General features: G+C 49.4%; 1 protein-coding gene across 1 annotated transcript in view; it reads right to left on the bottom strand.

The window, feature by feature from the left end:
• Positions 1–3,430: 3,430 nt before the first annotated feature.
• Positions 3,431–19,150, bottom strand: part of LOC119926804 (solute carrier family 12 member 9-like) — a 67,098-nt gene continuing 51,378 nt past the window's right edge. Inside the window, exons 10-13 of the mRNA XM_038745203.1 lie at positions 10,883–11,075; positions 8,578–8,752; positions 5,752–5,898; positions 3,431–4,385 (exon numbers count right to left, since the gene is read on the bottom strand). Coding sequence (XP_038601131.1) covers positions 3,610–4,385; positions 5,752–5,898; positions 8,578–8,752; positions 10,883–11,075 — 1,291 coding nt within the window. The 3' untranslated portion in view covers positions 3,431–3,609. The remainder of the gene's footprint in view (positions 4,386–5,751; positions 5,899–8,577; positions 8,753–10,882; positions 11,076–19,150) is intronic.

Consider the following 19,150-nt stretch of genomic DNA (forward strand, 5'->3'; position numbering starts at 1 on the left):
AGACGGAGCGCCCAGGGTCGAAGGAGGGAAGGAGCATGGCCTAGTGGTTAGAGAATGGGCCTGGGATCACAAGGACCTGGGTTCTGGTCCTGGTTCCACTTTTTGCCTGGGGCAAGTCACTTCGCTTCTCTGGGCCTCAGTTCCCTCATCTGGAAAATGGGAGTTTAGGCTGTGAGCCCCATGCGGGACAGGGACTATATCCAACCTGATTATCTTGGATCTACCCCAGTGCTTAGAACAGTGCCTACACATTGTAAGCGCTTAATAAACACCATAAAAAGGGGGAGGGCAGGGCCTGGCCCAGAGCAGTACGCTAGCCATTGGCTACTGACCCCCAAACATTCCCACACCCCACTCCCAGCTCCGACACTTCCGGGATCCCACCTCAGCCTCTCGGGCCTGACTGGGTTTTGGTGGCTACCACTCTCCATGGGGCCCGGCCCCCTCCTCTCTCCCACACGGGCACCCCCGGCTCTCCTCCATGCTCCAAGCCCCACTTGTCCCATCTATTATTCACAGCAGTGAATGGATTTTTAATTTGAGAAATGAAATGACTCTCCCCTGTGGCTTGGGAGGGTGGGGGGACGAGGGCAAGAAGAGGGGCGGGCAGTTGGCCCGGCGCCAGAACAATCGCATCGCGCTGACTCAGCTGGCAGTCCGGCCGTCCCCTGCTCCGGTACCTGTCAGTCAGTCAATAATGTGTATTAAGCGCATACTATGTGTAGAGCACTGTACTAGGCGCTTGGTGTGGCTTAGTGGAAAGAGGACAGAGGCTTGGCAGTCAGAGGACGGGGGTCTAATCCTGGCTCTACCACTTGCCGGCTATGTGACCTCGGGCAAGTCACTTAGCTTCTCTGGGTCTCAGTGACCTCATCTATAAAATGGGGATTAAGACTGTGAGCCCCACGTGGGACAACCTGATTACCTTGTATCTATCCCAGTTCTTAGAACATAGGAAGCACTTAACAAATGCCATAGTAATAGTGATACAAAATAACAATATAACAGACACATTCCCTGCTTTGCATACAGCAAGCGCTCAATAAATACGATTGAATGAATTTGCTGCCCACAATGAACTTACAGGCTAGAGGGGTCTAGAGCAGCAGCAGAGATGCCCCCATTTTCTGACTCCCACAAATACCCACCAAATGGACAAATATTGTGGGACCCTTGCCCCAAGTTTGCTCCCCTCCCTCTAGCCAGCCCCTCTCCAGCCCACGAGCCCAGGAGCTTTCAAGCTCCTCTGGGCTTAGGTTCTGCATAGCTCTGAAAGCAACACCCCTCCTCTTCCTCTCTCCACCCTATCGCCCCTAGAACCAGGGGGTGAAGGGGGTGTTGGGGGCGGGGGAGAACCTCTGCTCTTGGTGTAGAGGTTGAATCTGGCAGTGGGGAGGCTCTGAAAAGCCATTCATTCGTGTTTACTGAGTGCTTACTAAGAGCACTGTACTAAGCACATAGGAGGGTACAATATAACAATAAACAGGCACACTTCCTGCCCATAATGAGCTTACGGTCCGGAGGAGATGCTGTATTTGGCTCCGATCGGTCTGGAGAAGGAGGACAAGGAAGAGGAGGAGGAAGAGAGGAGGAGGAAAAGGAGGAGGAGGAAGAAGAGAGGAGGAGAAGGAGGAGGAAGAGAAGGGGGAGGAGGAGGAACAGAGGAGGAGAAGGAAGAGGAAGAAGAGGAGGAGGAAGAGGAGGAAGAAGAGGAAGAGGAGAAGGAAGAATAGGAAGAGGAGGAGGAAGAAGAAGAGGAGGAGGAGGAGGAGGGGGAAGAATTGCATTCCCCTCAGAAATTGGTTTCTGATTAAATTAACCATTCGTCACAGTGCACGAGGACATGACAGGCAGGGAGAGAAGCATCTTGGCCCAGTGAATAGAGCCGGGCCTGGGAGTCTGGAGGACCTGGGTTCTAATCCCGGCTCTGCCACTTGCCTGCTGGGTGACCCTGGGCAAGTCGCCTCACTTCCCTAAACCTCAGTCTCCTCAACTGCAAAATGAGGATTCAATACCTGTTCTCCCTCCGTGTTAGATTGGGAGCCCCATGTGGGGTAAGGATTGTGTCCAACCTGATTGTATCCACCCCAACACTTAGCACAGTGTTTGGCACATAGTAAGCACTTAACAAATGCCATAATAGTAGTTGTTATTATGGAAAGACGCAGCTACCTGACAAGACTGTCAGGATGGGAGGAGAAAAAAGCGTGGGGTGGAAGGGAGGAGCATGGAGGAATAAGAGAAGCAGCGTGGCTCAGTGGAAAGAGCACGGGCTTTGGAATCAGTGGCCGTGGGTTCAAATCCCGGCTCTGCCACTTGTCAGCTGTGTGACTTTGGGCAAGTCGCTTAACTTCTCTGTGCCTTAGTTACCTCATCTGTAAAATGGGGATGAAGACTGTGAGCCCCCCCATGGGACAACCTGATCACCTTGTAACCTCCCCAGCGCTTAGAACAGTGCTTTGCACATAGTAAGCGTTTAATAAATGCTATCATTATTATATAAGCAGTGTGTGCCCTAATGGCTAAAGCATGGGCTTCGGAGTTAGAAGGACCTGGGTTCTAATTCTGGTTCTGCCATTTGTCCGCTGTGTGACCCTAAGCAAATCACTTCACTTCTCCATGCCTCAGTTCCCTCATCTGTAAAATGGTGATTAAGACTGTGAACCCCATGTGGGACTGAGGCTTGTGTCCTACCTGTTAACTTGTATCTATCCCAGTGCTCTGGAAGGAGGCAATGGTCAACCACTTCTCTATTTTTACCAAGAAAACTCCGGATCCACTACCAGAACAACTGCAGCTGGAGGCTGGACAGTCTGGGAGAGATGTGGCCATGGCGTCACTATGGGTCGGAGATGACGGCATAAGGCAAGACAAGACCCCAGCTCTTAGTAAAGTGGGAAGCAGCTTGGCGTAGTGAATAGAACACAAGCCTGGGAGCCAGAAGGTCATGGGTTCTAATCCTAGCTCTGCTATTTGCCTGCTGGGTGACCTTAGGCAAGTCACATCTCTTCTCTGTGCCTCAGTTACCTCAACTGTAAAATGGGGATTGAGACCGTGAGCCCCACATGGGAGAAGGACTGTATACAACCTGATTTGCTTGTATCCACCCCAGCGCTTAATACATTACCTGGAACATAGTAAGTACTTAACAAATTCCATGAAGCAGCATGGCTTAGTGGATAGAGTATGGGAGTCAGAAGGTCATGGGTTCTAATCCTGGCTCTGCCACATGTCTGCTGTGTGACCTTGGGCATGTCACTTCACTTCTCTGGGCCTCAGTGATTTCAATTGTAAACTGGGGGCTGAGTATGCGCCCTTTGTGGGACAAGAACTGTGTCCAACCCAACTTGTATTTACCCTACAACAGTGCTTGGCACGTAGTAAGCACTTAACAAGCACCATAATTATTATTATTAGTAGTAGTAGTAGTAGTACAGTATTCGGCACATAGTAAGCACTTAAAACATATAAACCCCCCCAAAAGAGGCAGTGTTTGCCACACTGTGAATTTTCTCCAGTTTGTAGTAGTTGTGAGGGAGGGAGTTGGTCCTGCCTCTCAGGCTCCCGGGGTGGGGCGATCGGTGGGTGGTGGCACAGTGGTGCCCGGCTCTAGAGAGCCGTGCTGGTGACATCGCTGACCCCGTGCCCCAGCAAGGTGGGCCCCAGCCCACGGGTCAGCAGGTCCAGCTGCTGCAGGTAAGTAGGGTAGGAGGCCAGGCCAGGGGGCGGGGGCGGGAGGTAGAGGAAGCGCACGGCCGGCCGGGAGCTCTGCGTGCGGATCAGCCGGTTGGCCGCCTCCAAGTAGCCGTGCCAGGGCTGGGCGTCGGGCGAAGCACCCCGGTGGGGTCCTGGCGGGGCGGCCGCGGCCTCCCAGGGCACCGGGTGCACCGAGGCGCCGATGCGAAGGCCCCGCAGCAGGTCCCGGGCCTGCTTCTCCCGGTAGGCCCTCCCGGGACCGGCCTCCACGCAGAGGAAGAGGCGCAAGGGTGCCCCGCGCCAGGCCCGCGACATGCTGAGCACACAGGCCATCTGCAAGAGGAAGAGGGCACTGGTGCCCAGATCTTCCGAGCCACCCCCAGGACGCAGCCAGTCCGCAGGCCACACGTCGATGCCCGCCTGGCGGGAGGCCCGGCTCGTGCCCAGCTCCGGGAAGTGTCGGGCCAGAAGGACGTTCTTCCGCAGCTTCAGGGCATCGGCGATCAGCGCCACGTACTCCCGGGGGCACAATGGTGGGGACACCCCCGCTCCCGCTCTGCCTCCAGCCGGCCCCCGCATCGGAGGGAAGCAGAACGGCGCCACTCCCTCACGCGGATGACCTGACAGCCCGTCCCGGGGCAGGCTGCCATCGGAGAAGCCCAGAATCAGAGTGTTGGGCCGCATTCCCCCTGCAAGAATAACAATAATAATAATACTCATAATGATGGTATTGGTTAAGCACTTACTATGTGCCAAGCACTGTTCTAAGCACTGAGGGAGACACAAGCTCATCGTGTTGGACACAGTCCCGGTCCCACATTGGGCTCACAAAGCAGCACGATGTAGTGAATACACAGGCGTGGGAGTCAGAAGGTCATGAGTTCTTATCCCGGCTCCACCGCTTATCTACTGCGGACCTTAGGCAAGTGACTTCACTTCTCTGGGCTTCAGTTACCTCATTTGTAAAATGGGGAATAAGACTGTGAGCCCTATGTGGGACAGGAACTGTAACCAACCCGATTTGCTTGTATCCACCCCAGCGCTTAGTACAGTGCCTGGCACATAGTAAGTACTTAACAAATGCCATAATGATAATAATAATAATTATCCCCGTTTTACAGATGAGGTAACTCAATAGCCCAGAGAAATTAAGTGACTGGCCCAAGGTCGCCCAACAGACAAGTGGCAGGGCTGGGATTAGAACCCAGTTCCTTCTGACTCCTAAGCCCAGGCTCTATCTACTAGCCCATGCTCCTTCCCTGACCATGCTGCTGAAAAGCATCTTGGGACCTGTGCCCTACCCCCCGGGCACTGATAATAATAACAATAATAATGTTGGCATTTGTTAAGCGCTTACTATGTGCCAAGCACTTTTCAAAGTGCTGGGGGGGATACAAGGTATTCAAAGTTGTCCCTCGAGGGGCTCACAGTCTTAATCCCCATTTTACAGATGAGGGAACTGAGGCCCAGAGAAGTGAAGTGACTTGCCCAAAGTCACCCAGCTGACAAGTGGCGGAGCTAGGACTAGAACCCATGACCTCTGACTCCCAAGCCCGGGCTCTTTCCTCTGAGCCATGCTGCTTCAGCCTCTGCTTCAGCCTTCTCTCCCCCTCGTCCCCCCTCCATCCCCCTCATCTTACCTCCTTCCCTTCCCCACAGCACCTGTATATATGTATATATGTTTGTACATATTTATTACTCTATTTATTTATTTATTTTACTTGTACATATCTATTCTATCTTATTTTGGTAGTATGTTTGGTTTTGTTCTCTGTCTCCCCCTTTTAGACTGTGAGCCCACTGTTGGGTAGGGACTGTCTCTATATGTTGCCAACTTGTACTTCCCAAGTGCTTAGTACAGTGCTCTGCACACAGTAAGCACTCAATAAATACGATTGATTGATTGATTGATTGATTGATTGATTGAAACACCAGCATCCCACTTCTTGGCACAGGCCCCCGCCTCTCTAAGCGAGCCCCTAAATTGCCGCCCCCACGCCCCCTCCCAATGCCCCCGGGACTAAAATCACTGCCTCAGCCCACCCAGGGACTCACCCAAGCCAGATGTGAGCAGCAGCTGCTGGGCTCCCAGCCGGACGGAGCTGGCCAACGTGAGGGCCACGAAGGCCTTGATCTGTAGCTCCTCCACCAGTTGCAGCCATGAGTCTTCCTGGGCCAAGAGGGGATCACTGGGTAGCAAGTCTAGTTTGGAGGGGGAAGGGAGGGAGAGCAACAACAGCATGGTCAAGGGGCTGGGTGGATAGCGGGAGGAGAGGCAGCTCTCTCATCCCCCCTCCCAGCTGCTCTCCCCATTTAGTAGAGGGCAGCCCCCCCAACAAAGCCCAAACCCTCACCAAGATCAATCAATCAATCATATTTATTGAGCACTTACTGTGTGCAGAGCACTGTACTAAGCCCTTGGGAAGTACAAGTTGGCAACATATAGAGACAGTCCCTACCCAACAGTGGACTCACAGTCTAAAAGATCACCAAGATTCATCCCCCTTCCCCTCCCCACTGATCTCCCCGTTTGCTAGAGAAGCAGCAGGGCCTAATCAATCAATCGTATTTATTGAGCGCTTACTGTGTGCAGAGCACTGTACTAAGCTCTTGGGAAGTCCAACTTGGCAACATATAGAGACAGTCCCTACCCAACAGCAGGCTCACAGTCTAGAAGGGGGAGACAGAGAACAAAATCAAACATATTAACAAAATAAAATAAATAGAATAGATATGTACAAGCAAAATAAATAAATAAATAGAGTAATAAATATGTACAAACATATATACATTTACACAGGTGCTGTGGGGAAGGGAAGGTGGTAAGACAGGGGGATGGAGAGGGGGATGAGGGGGAGCGGAATGAGGGGGCTCAGTCTGGGAAGGCCTCCTGGAGGAGGTGAGCTCTCAGTAGGGCCTAATGGCAAGCTAACAGGCTTGGGAGTCAGAGGACGTGGTTTCTAATCCCAGCTCCACCACTTCATTCAATCATTCATTCATTCAATCACATTTATTGAGAGCTTACTGTGTGCACAGCACTGTACTAAGCGCTTGGAAAGTACAATTTGGCAACAGATAGAGATGGTCCCTACCCAACAAAGGGCTCACAGTCTAGAAGGGGGAGACAGACAACAAAACAAAACATGTGGACAGGTGTCAAGTCATCAGAACAAATAGAATTAAAAGCTAAAAGCATATCATTCACAAAATAAATAGAATAGTAAATATGTACAAGTAAAATAAATAGAGTAATTAATTTGTACACTTGTCAGCTGGGTGACAAGGAGGCCTTCCCAGACTGAGCCCCCTCCTTCCTCTCCCCCTCCTTCCCCTCCCCATTTCCCCCGCCTTACCTCCTTCCCCTCCCCACAGCACCTGTGTATATGTATATATAATAATAATAAAATAATAATGGCATTTATTAAGCGCTTACTATGTGCAGAGCACTGTTCTAAGCGCTGGGGAATTTACAAGGTGATCAAGTTGTCCCATGTGGGGCTCACTGTCTTAATCCCCATTTTACAGATCAGGTAACTGAGGCCCAGAGAAGTTAAGTGACTTGCCCAAAGTCACACAGCTGACGAGTGGTGGAGCCAGGATTTGAACCCATGACCTCTGACTCCAAAGCCTGTGCTCTTTCCACCAAGCCACGCTGCTTCTATGTATGTACATATTTATTACTCTATTTATTTATTTATTTTACTTGTACATATTTATTCTATTTATTTTATTTTGTTAACGTGTTTTGTTTGGTTGTCTGTCTCCCCCTTCTAGACTGTGAACCCGCTGTTGGGTAGGGACCGTCTCTATATGTTGCCAACTTGTACTTCCCAAGCGCTTAGTACAGTGCTCTGCACACAGTAAGCCTTCAATAAATACGATTGAATGAATAATCCTGGCTCCGCCACTTGTCTGCTGTGTGACTGTGGGCAAGTCACTCCACTTCCTCAAAAATCTCCAGTGGCTACCAATCAATCAGCGCATCAGGCAGAAACTCCTCACCCTGGGCTTCAAGGCTGTCCATCACCTTGCCCCCTCCTACCTCACCTCCCTTCTATCCTTCTCCAGCCCACCCCGCACCCTCCGCTCCACTGCCGCTAATCTCCTCACCGTACCTCGTTCTCGCCTGTCCCGCCGTCGACCCCCGGCCCACGTCATCCCCGGGGCCTGGAATGGCCTCCCTCTGCCCATCCGCCAAGCTAGCTCTCTTCCTCCCTTCAAGGCCCTATTGAGAGCTCACCTCCTCCAGGAGGCCTTCCCAGACTGAGCCCCTTCCTTCCTCTCCCCCTCATCCCCCTCTCCATCCCCCCATCTTACCTCCTTCCCTTCCCCACAGCACCTGTATATATGTATATATGTTTGTACATATTTGTTACTCTATTTATTTATTTATTTATTTTACTTGTACATATCTATTCTATTTATTTTATTTTGTTGGCATGTTTTGTTTTGTTCTCTGTCTCCCCCTTTTAGACTGTGAGCCCTCTGTTGGGTAGGGACTGTCTCTATATGTTGCCAACTTGTACTTCCCAAGCGCTTAGTACAGTGCTCTGCACACAGTAAGCGCTCAATAAATACGATTGATGACGATGATGATGATGATGGGCCTCAGTTCCTTCATCTGTAAAACGGGGATTAAGACCGTGAGCCCCATGGTGGACAGGGACTGTGTCCAACCTGATGAAGTTGTATCTACCCTAGTGCTTAGAACGGTGCTTGGCACATAGTAAGCGCTTTACAAATACCATCATTAGTATTATTATTATTAGAGGGGAGCTCCCAACTCTGCCCACACCCCCGCCCGGGTCCCTCCGCCGTCCTTCTCCTTGCCGCCCTCCCCGTTTGTTAGAAGTCAGCCCCCCGCTCTGCCCGCTCCCTCACCCAGGTCCCGCAGCTCCACGTGGCCCAACAGGTAGAGTCCGCTCTTCTTGAGGTGGTTGACGAAGCGGATGAGTGCCAGGCTGCCCCGGGGGTTCCTCACCAGCAGTAGCACCTGTGGCCGCCAGAACTTGACGTGGTCCTTGCGGGTGTCTAGCAAGAGGAGATATTTCCGGACCTGGGCAGGGAAAACCGCGGGGCAGGGCCATGAGGTGATGGACAGCTCTCTAGCCCGGGGCCTTAAATAATAATAATAATAATGATGGCATTTGTTAAGCGCTTACTATGTGCAAAGCACTGTTCTAAGCGCTGGGGAAATACAAGGCGATCAGGTTGTCCCACGTGGGGCTCACAGTCTTAATCCCCATTTTACAGACGAGGGAACTGAGGCTCAGAGAAGTTAAGTGACGTGCCCAAGGTCACACAGCAGACACGTGGCGGAGCCGGGATTCGAACCCATGACCTCTGACTCCAAAGCCCGGGCTCTTTCCACTGAGCCACGCTGCTTAAAATGACCAACAGCACCTAAGGGGGTGGAGGGGTGAAGCCACAGGGAAGTCGCAGGCAGGGAACGTCTACCAACTCTTATGTATTGTAGTAATATTGACGGTATTTGTTAAGCGCTTACTGTGTGCCAAGTACTCTCCAAAGTGCTTAGTACAGTGCGCCGCACACAGTAAGTGCTCAAGCAGCGTGGCTCAGTTGGAAAGAGCCCGGGCTTGGGGGTTAGAGATCGTGGGTTCTAATCCCGGCTCTGCCACTTGTCAGCTGGGTGACTTTGGGCAAGTCACTTAACTTCTCTGGGCCTCAGTTTCCTCAATCAATCAATCGTATTTATTGAGCGCTTACTGTGTGCAGAGCACTGTGCCAAGCGCTTGGGAAGTACAAGTTGGCGACATATAGAGACGGTCCCTACCCAACAGCGGGCTCACAGTCTAGAAGGGGGAGACAGAGAACTAAACCAAACATATTAACAAAATAAAATAAATAGAATAGATATGTACAAGTAAAATAAATAAATAGAGTAACAAATACGTACAAACATATATACATATATACAGGTGCTGTGGGGAAGGGAAGGAGGTAAGGTGGGGGGGATGGAGACGGGGAGGAGGGGGAGAGGAAGGAGGGGGCTCAGTCTGGGAAGGCTCTGGGAAGTTCCCTCATCTGTAAAATGGGGATTAAAACTGTGAGCCCCATCTGGGACAACCTGATAACCTTGTATCCCCCCAGTGCTTAGAACGGTGCTTGGTACATAGTAAGCACTTAACAAATACCATTAAAAAAAATAAAATAAAATAGCATTAGTGATGCTGATGGTCTGATGAGAAATCTCTAGGGCAGGGCCTTCATCAGTACTGCAAGGAACAGGAAAAATGGACAGAGAAACAGCGTGGCCGAATGGATAGAACACAGGCCTGCAAGCCCGAAGGACCTGGGTTCTAAACCTGACTCTGCCACTTATCTGCTGTGTGACCTTGGGCAAGTCATTTCACTTGTCTGGGCCTCAGGTACCTCGTATGTAAAAAAAAAAGGAGATTAAGATTGTGAGTCCCATGTGGGACATGGACTGTGTCCAACCTGACTATATTGTATCTACCCCAGCGCTTAGAACAGTGCCCAGCACATAGGAAGCACTTAACAAAATACCAAAAAAGAAAAAATCTAGGGAGTGAGGCCATGATCTAATAGAACAGCTGCTTGGTCAGAAGGGGATGATAATAGCAATAATAATAATAATAACAATAATAGTATTTGTTAAATACTTACTATGCACCAGGCACTGTACGTAGCACTGGGATGGATACAAGCAAATCAGGTCAAACACAGTTCCTGCTCTACATAATTTTTAATAATAATGTTGGTATTTGTTAAGCACTTAATCAATCAATCAATCAATCAATCGTATTTATTGAGCACTTACTGTGTGCAGAGCACTGTACTAAGCGCTTGGGTAGTACAAGTTGGCAACATAACTATGTGCCAAGCACTGTTCTAAGTGCTGGGGTAGAAACAAGGTAATCAGGTTGTCCCACGTGGGGCTCACAGTCTTCATCCCCATTTTACAGATGAGGGAACTGAGGCCCAGAGAAGTTAAGTGGCTTGCCCAAGGTCACAGAACTGACAAGTGGCGGAGCCGGGATTAGAACCCACGATCTCTGGCTCCCCAGCCCGTGGTCTTTCCACTGAGCCACGCTGCTCACATGGGGCTCACGGTCTCAATCCCCATTTTACGGATGAGGTAACCGAGGCCCAGAGAAGTGCAGTGACTGGCCCAAGGTCACACAGCAGGGATGGAACCACTTACCTGGTGGAAGATCAGGGCCTGGCTGACGTGACCCCAGTCTCGAGGGACCCCGAGTCGGCGCAGCAGCAGCAGAAGGAGAAGCCAGAGACCCAGGCTGGTGGCGGCATAGAGTGGTTGGACCAGAAACACCATGGCTCCGCAGCCCAGCAATCCCAGGGCACAGCTGTGCCAGGAGAAGAACTGGAATGTGGGCCTGGGAAGCAGGAGAGGGAATGTTCACAGGAGCAGGCCCACCCGGAAGGAGCCCAGGAGAAGTAGGGAGTTTGGCTGCCTCAGCCTGGGGTTCATTCATTCATTTATTTATTCTATCATGTTTATTGAGTGCTTACAGTGTGCAGAGCGCTGTACTGAGTGTTTGGGAGACTACAACACAACAATAAACAGTCACATTCCCTGCCCACAATGAGCTCACAATCTAGAGTGGGGGAGACAGACATCAATACAAATAAAGTTACGGATATGTACAGTGTGGCTCAGTGGAAAGAGCATGGGTTTTGGAGTCAGAGGTCATGAGTTCAAATCCCCAGTGCCAATTGTCAGCTGTGTGTCTTTGGGCAAATCACTTAACTTTTCAGTGCCTCAGTTACCTCATCTGTAAAATGGGGATTAAGACTGTGAACCCCCCCATGGGACAACCTGATCACCTTGTAATCTCCCCAGTGCTTAAAACAGTGCTTTGCACATAGTAAGCACTCAATAAATGCTATTATTATTATTATTATTACAGAAGTGCTATGGGGCTGTGAGGGGGAAAGAGAAAAGGGAGCAAGTCAGGGTGATGCAGAAGGGAGTGGGAGATGAGGAAAAGAGGGAAGGCCTCTTGGAGGGGATGTGCCTTCATTAAGGCTTTGAAGGGTGTGGGGAGAGTAATTGTCGGATTTGAGGAAGGAGGGAGTTCCAGGCCAGTGGTGGGACATGGGTGAGGGGTTGGTGGCGAGACAGGAGAGACCAAGGCACAGTGAGAAGGTTGGCACTAGAGGAGCAAAGTATGCAGGCTGGGTCGTAGAGGAGAGAAGCAAAGTGAGGTAGGAGGGGGCGAGGTCATTGAGTGCTTTAAAGCCAATCATAAGGAGTTTTTCTTTGATGTGGAGGTGGAAGGGAAACCACTAGAGTTTTTTGAGTGGGGTGAATTGTCCAGAACGTTTTTTTAGAAAAATGATCTGGGCAGCAGTGTGGAATATAGACTGGAGTGGGAAGATGCAGGAGGCTGGGTTGTCAACAAAGAGGCTGATGCAGTAATCTAGGCAGGGTATATGTTGCCAACTTGTACTTCCCAAGCGCTTAGTCCAGTGCTCTGCACACAGTAAGCGCTCAATCAATATGATTGAATGAATGAATGGTAGGATAAGTGATTGTATTAACATGGAAGTAGTTCGGATGGAAAGGAAATGGTGGGTTTTAGCTATGTTGTGAAGGTGGGACCGACAGGAATTAGTGATTGATTGAATATGTGGTTTGAATGAAAGAGAGGAGTCAAGGATAACACCAAAGTTATGTGCTAGTGAGACAGGAAGGATGGTGGTGCCGTCTACAGTGATGGGAAAGTCAGGGAGGACAGGGTTTGGGAGGGAAGATAAGAAGCTCAGTTTTGGACATGTTAAGTTTGAGGTGATGGGAGGACATCCAAGTAGATATGTCTTGAAGGCAGGAGGAGATGCGATGCAAGATTGGAGAGAGGGAGAGAGATCATGTCTGGAGATGTAGATTTGGGTATCGTCCACATCTCCCCCTTCTAGACTGTGAGCCTGTTGTTGGGTAGGGACCGTCTCTATATGTTGCCGACTTGTAATTCCCAATCGCTTAGTACAGTGCTCTGCACACAGTAAGTGCTCAATAAATACGATTGAATGAATGAATGGAGGTGGAAGCTGAAGCCATGGGAGTGAATGACTTCTCCAAGGAAATGGGTGTAGATGAAGAATGGAAGGGGACTCAGAACTGAACCTTGAGGAACCCCACAGTCAGGGGATGGGAAGCAGAGGAGGAGCCCACGAAGGAGACTGAAAATGAATGGCCTGAGAGATAAGACGAGAGCCATGAGAGGACAGAGTCAGTGAAACCAAGGCTGGGTAATATTTCCAGGATAAAGGCGTGGTCCACAGTGTCGAAGGCAGTTGAGAGGTTGAGGAGGAATAGTATGGAGTACAGGCCATTGGATTTGGCAAGAAGAAGATCATTGGTGACCACTGAGAGGGTGGTCTATTTGAAATGAAGGGGATGGAAGCAGGACTGGAGGGGGTCAAGGAGAGAATTGAAGGAGAGGAATTTGAGACTGCAGGTTTAGACAATTCAAGGAGTTTGGAGAGGAATGGAAGGAGGGAGATGGGGTGATAGCTGGTGGGACGTGTGGGGTCAAAGGAGGGTTTTTTAAGATGGGGAGACATGTGCATGTTTGAAAGCAGTGAGGAAGAACCATTGGAGAGTGAACAGTTGAAGATGGCTGTTAGGGAGGTAAGAAGGGAGGAGGTAAGAGTTTTGATAAGGTGTGAAGGAATGGGGTTGGATGTGCAGGTGGAGGGGATGGCTTTTGAGAGAGGCAGGATGGGAGAGTTGAAGAGGGGGCCAGAATGGGGAGGGACTGAGGAGGGGCAGGGGCGATTTTAGGAAGTTCATACCTGATGGTGTTACTTTTCTTAATAAAGTCGGTGGCCAGCTCATTGGGAGCAAGGGATGGGGAAGCTTGGGGGGCAGGGGGCCTGAGGAGGGAGTTAAGTATCTGGAACAACTGACAAGGGTGTCAATTAAGGGTGGAGAAATAGTTTTGCCGGGCAGAGGCGAGGGCAGAGTTAAAACATGCAAGGATAAACTTAAAGTGGAAAAAGTCGGCCAGATATCGAGACTATTGCCAGCAGCGCTCTGCAGCTCGAGCACAAGAGCGAAGGAGGCAGACTGTGCAGGTGATCCAGGGTTGTGTGTTAGTGGTATGAGATTGACGAAGGGATAGGGGGGTGAGTTGAGTTCAGTAGAAATGGTGGTGAGAACGTCCCTTTGGTCATCCAGAGAGGGTAATTTGGGTATGGAGGCTAAGTGGGGTATGATGAGTTGAGAAGATTGGATGAGGTCCAGAGATTGGAGGTCTCTGTGGGGGAACAGATTTACAGATTTACAGGGAGGTGGTAAGACTGCTTGGGAGGAAAAGCTCTTCTGGGAGCTCTTCCTTAGTGCTCCCCAGTTTTCCCATCCTTCCCTCCCGAGCTTCATGTCACCCACATTCCTCTGGGAGGTTCAGAGGAAGCCAAGGGGCCAGAAAAGCAGTATGGCACAGAGGATAGAGCATGGGCCTGGGAGAGAGAAGATCATGGGTTCTAATTTCAGTTCTGTCACTTGTCTGCTATGTGACCTTGGGCCAGTCACTTCACTTCTCTGTGCCTCAGTCACCTCATCTGTAAAATGGGGATTGAGACTATGAGTCCCCTGTGGGATAGGAACTGTGTCTAATCTGATTAACTTGTATCTACCCCAGCTCTTAGAACAGTGGCTGGTTTATAGTAAATTATTATTATTATTATTATTATGACAGCAGCAGAGCCCAAGGGCCATATCGAACTGGAAGATAATAACAGCAATACTTGTGGTATTTATTAAGCACCTACTATATGCCAGGCACTGTACTAAGCACTGGGGTGGATACGAGCAAATCGGGTTGGACACAGTCCCTGTCCTGCATGGGACTCATAGCCTTAATCCCCACTTTACAGATGGGATAACTGAGGCATGGAGAAGTGAAGTGACTTGCCCAAGGCCACACAGCAGACAAGTGGCCAAGCTGGGATTAGAGCCCATGACCTTCTGCATCCCAGGCCCATGCTCTATCCACTACGCCATGGTGCAGCCAGCAGATGAGGAGACTGACAAGCCCACCCCCTCCCACCTCACTGGCACCCCTCCCCAGGAGCTAAGGTGGTTAGAGAAGCGGTATGGCCTAGTGGATGGAGCACTGGACTGGGAGTCAAGAGGACTTGGGTTCTAATCCCGGTTCTTCCACTTGTCTGCTGCATGACCTTAGGCAAGTTACCTCACTTCTCTGTGCCTCTGTAAAATGGGGATGAAGCAGTGTGGCTCAATGGAAAGAGCACGGGCTTTGGAGTCAGAGGTCATCGGTTCAAATCCTGACTGCCAATTGTCAGCTGTGTGACTTTGGGCAAGTCACTTAACTTCTCTGGGCCTCGGTTCCCTCATCTGTAAAATGGGGATTAAGACTGTGAGCCCCCTGTGGGACAACCTGATCGCCTTGTAACCTCCCCAGCGCTTAGAACAGTGCTTTGCACATAGTAAGCACTTAATAAATGCCATCATTATTATTACTATTATTATGGGTTCAAATCCCGGCTCCGCCAATTGTCCACTGTGTGACTTTGGGCAAGTCACTTAACTTCTCTGTGCCTCAGCTCCCTCATCTATAAAATGGGGATTTGAGCCCCATGTGGGACAATCTGATCACCTTGTATCCTTCCCAGCGCTTAGAACAGTGCTTTGTACATAGCAAGTGCTTAACAAATGTCATCATTATTATTATTATGAAGACTGTGAGCCCTATGTGGGATAGGGACTGTGTCCAATCCCACCTTGCATCTACCCCAGTGCTTACTACAGTGCCTGGCACATGGTAAATGCTTAACAAATTACCACAATCATTATTGTTATTACTACTAGGTAATCTTGATAATAATGATGATTAAAAAAGCATTTTATAGCTCAGTTGGGGCAGAATGCACCATCTCCTAATCCTTGGGTTTAGAACAGTGTGGGGAGGGAAGTTGAGGCAGAACCATCCTGGAGTTGGGGAGCGGATTTGGGGACATCGCTCGGAAGCAGACCGGTCCATCCCTGCCCTTCCCATGGATGGGAAGGAGGTACTAAGGCTAGCATTTAAACCCTCAGCGCGACCCGGAAGGGACTCTCTCCCACCTCAAAGGACGGCCTGCTGCCCCCGCTCAGCCCACCCCGACAACCCCAGGCTCCATCACCGTTCTCAGAACTGATTACAGCTGAAGGAGATCATTAGCTAATTAGAGCTGAGGCCACTAATTGTCCCTAGTAGGAGAGAGGGACGTGGAGTGCAGAGGAACGGAGGAGAAGAGGAGCCCACGCTGGGCTCTGACGTGATCATCCTCCCCCTGTTTCAACAGGCCCCGGGTACCAGCCCAGTAGGCAAAACCATTCCTCTAGGGGCTTCAATTCTCATTCAGTCAGTCATATTTGAGCACTTACCATATGAAGAGCACTGTACTAAGCATTTGAGAGAGTATGTTACAACAAAAATCAGACACAATCCCTGCCCACAACGAGCTTACAGTTTAGAGGAGGGAAGACAGACGTTAATATATAAAAAAATAAATGACAGACATGTGCGTAAGTGCTGTGGGGCTGGGAGGGGGGAAGAACAAAGGGAAAATATTAGGGCAACACAGAAGGGAGTGGGAGAAGAGGAAAGGGGAGACTTAGGGAAGGCCTCCTGGAGGAGATGTGACTTCAATAAGGCTTTGAATGGGGGGAGAGTAATTATCTGTCAGATTTCTCCTAATCCACACCCTCCCCACACAATCACGATATAGGGATGGGAGTTGGGGGAGCTCAGAAGCATTTTCTCAGGCCCCCTGGCTTTCGACTGTAAGCTCGCTGTGGGCAGGGAATGGGCCTGTTATATTGTTAAAATGTACTAGAGCACGGGCGTGGGAGTCAGAAGGACGTGGGTTCTAATCCTGACTCTGCCACTTCTCTGCTGTGTGAGCTTGGGCAGGTCGCTTAACTTCTCTGTGCCTCAATTTCCTCAACTGTAAAATGGGAATTAAGAATGTGAGCCCTATGTGGGACAGGGACTGTGTCCAACCCAATTATCTTGTATCTATCCCAGCATTTAGAGCACTGCCTGGTACACAGTAAGTGCTTAACAAATACCACAATTATTATTATCATGGTAATAATAATGATGACATTTATTAAGCGCTTACTATGTGCAAAGCACTGTTCTAAGCTCTGGGGAGGCTACAAGGTGATCAGGTTGTCCCACGGGGGCTCACAGTCAATCCTCATTTTACAGATGAGGTAACTGAGGCACAGAGAAGTGAAGTGACTTGCCCAAAGTCACACAGCTGACAATTGGCAGTCAGGATTTGAACCCATGACCTCTGACTCCAAAGCCCAGGCTCTTTCCACTGAGGCTCTCCCAAGCGCTTAGTGCAGTGCCCTGGACACAGTAAGCACTCAATAAATATGACTGACTGGCCGACTGACAACACTTGGCAGTGCCATGCCGCTCTCAGGTTGACCCAACTTCAATTGTCAATAAATAATTTATTTATTTATATTAATGCCGTGGGTTCTAATCCCTGCTCCGCTGCTTGTCAGCTGTGTGACCTTGGGCAAGTCACTTCACTTCTCTGCACCTCAGTTCCCTCATCTGTAAAATGGGGATGAAGACTGTGAGCCCCACGTAGGACAACCTGATCACCTTGTATCTACCCCAGGGGTTAGAACAGTGCTTGGTATAGTAAGTGCTTAACAAATACCAACATTATTATTATTATTATTATTATTATTATATATGAATATATTAATATATAATAATATAATAATAATAATATAATAATAATGTCTGTCTCCCCCTCCCCCAGACTGTAAGCTCATTGTGGACAGGGAATGTGATTGTTTATTGTTGTATTGTACTCTTCCAAGCACTTAATACAGTGCTCTGCACACAGTAAGGACTCAATAAATATGACTGAATTCATTCATTCATTCATTCAATCATATTTATTGAGTGCTTACTGTGTGCAGAGCACTGCACTAAGCGCTTGGGAAGTACAAGTTGGCAACAAGTTGGACTGAATGTTGGAAAAAATGAAGAAAGGTAGGAAGGAAGGAAAGAAGGAAGACATAAAGGTCAGGCCCAGGTCGACATCACCTTGGACTCTTGGGGGGAATATGCTACCAAACTTCAACAAAGACAAGGTTCTTCAATGGGGCAAACAGTGGCCGCGTTGCCGATTTCGACACCTGTCTACATGTTTTGTTTTGTTGTCTGTCTCCCCCTTCTAGACTGTGAGCCCATTGTCAGGTAGGGACCGTCTCTATATGTTGCCAACTTGTACTTCCCAGGCGCTTAGTACGGTGCTCTGCACACAGTAAGTGCTCAATAAATACAATTGAATGAATGAATGAATGAATGAATGATCAGAGGCTCTATGTAGTCAAGGAGGCCTTCCGGGAGGGGAGGAAGTGGCAGGACACCACTCTATGCTCTGCTTCTCCCATCACATCTCTCCTACCTTTTTCACTAGCTCAAGAGGCTAGGGTCAAATGTATCAATCACATGACATGTAGACGCTAAGCTCTCTGTGCGCAGGGAATATGTCTGTTTATTGCTATATTGTACTCTCCCAAGCTCTTAGTACAGTGCTCCAAACACAGTGAGTGCTCAATAAATGCAATCGAATGAATATGACATCTGAAATTGGGAAAGTGGCAAGTCAAAGGGGAGGACCAATGGGAGACAGAACCGATCTGTTGGAAGAGTCGCCCCTTACCTAAACGGCACTTATTCACATCTCTAGAGGAGCCAGAGGTGCTCACTACAGAGGGAGAAACCAATAATAATTGTGGTATTTGCTAAGCGCTTACTATGTGTCAAGCACTGTGCTAAATGCTGGAGTAGATACAAGTATAATCAGGTCTCATTCATTCTCAATCATATTTATTGAGCGTTTACTGTGTGCAGAGCACTGTACTAAGTGCTTGGGAAAGTACAATTCAGCAATAAAGAGAGACAATCCCTGCCCACATCAGGTTTACAGTCTAGAGGCTTGCCATCTGAGTAGGAGGGAGAACAAGTATTGAGTCCCCAGTTGTATTTATTGAGCGCTAACTGCGCACAGAGCACGGTACTAAGAGCTTGGGAGAGTTGAAGAAACATTCCCTGCCCACGACAAGCCTACATCTAGAAGGGGAGAAAAACATTTATATAAAGAAAGAAAGAAATTACGGATGTGTACGTAAGTGCTGTGGGGCTGAGGGAGGGGTGAATAAAGGGAGCAAATCCAAGTACAAGGGGGACACAGAAGGGAAAGGGAGAAGAGGAAATGAGGACTTAGGGAAGGACTCTGGGAGTTATGTCTTCAATAAGACTTTGAAGGTGGGGAGAGTTCACTGTCTGTCAGATATGAAGAATGAGGGTGTTCCAAGTCAGAAGCAGGATGTAGGCAAGAGGTTGGCAGTGAGATAGATGAGATTGAGGTCCAGTGAGTAGGTTAGCGTTAGAGGAGTGAAGTG

Source organism: Tachyglossus aculeatus, chromosome 1 (assembly GCF_015852505.1).
Source record: "Tachyglossus aculeatus isolate mTacAcu1 chromosome 1, mTacAcu1.pri, whole genome shotgun sequence".
NCBI classification, from domain to species: domain Eukaryota; kingdom Metazoa; phylum Chordata; class Mammalia; order Monotremata; family Tachyglossidae; genus Tachyglossus; species Tachyglossus aculeatus.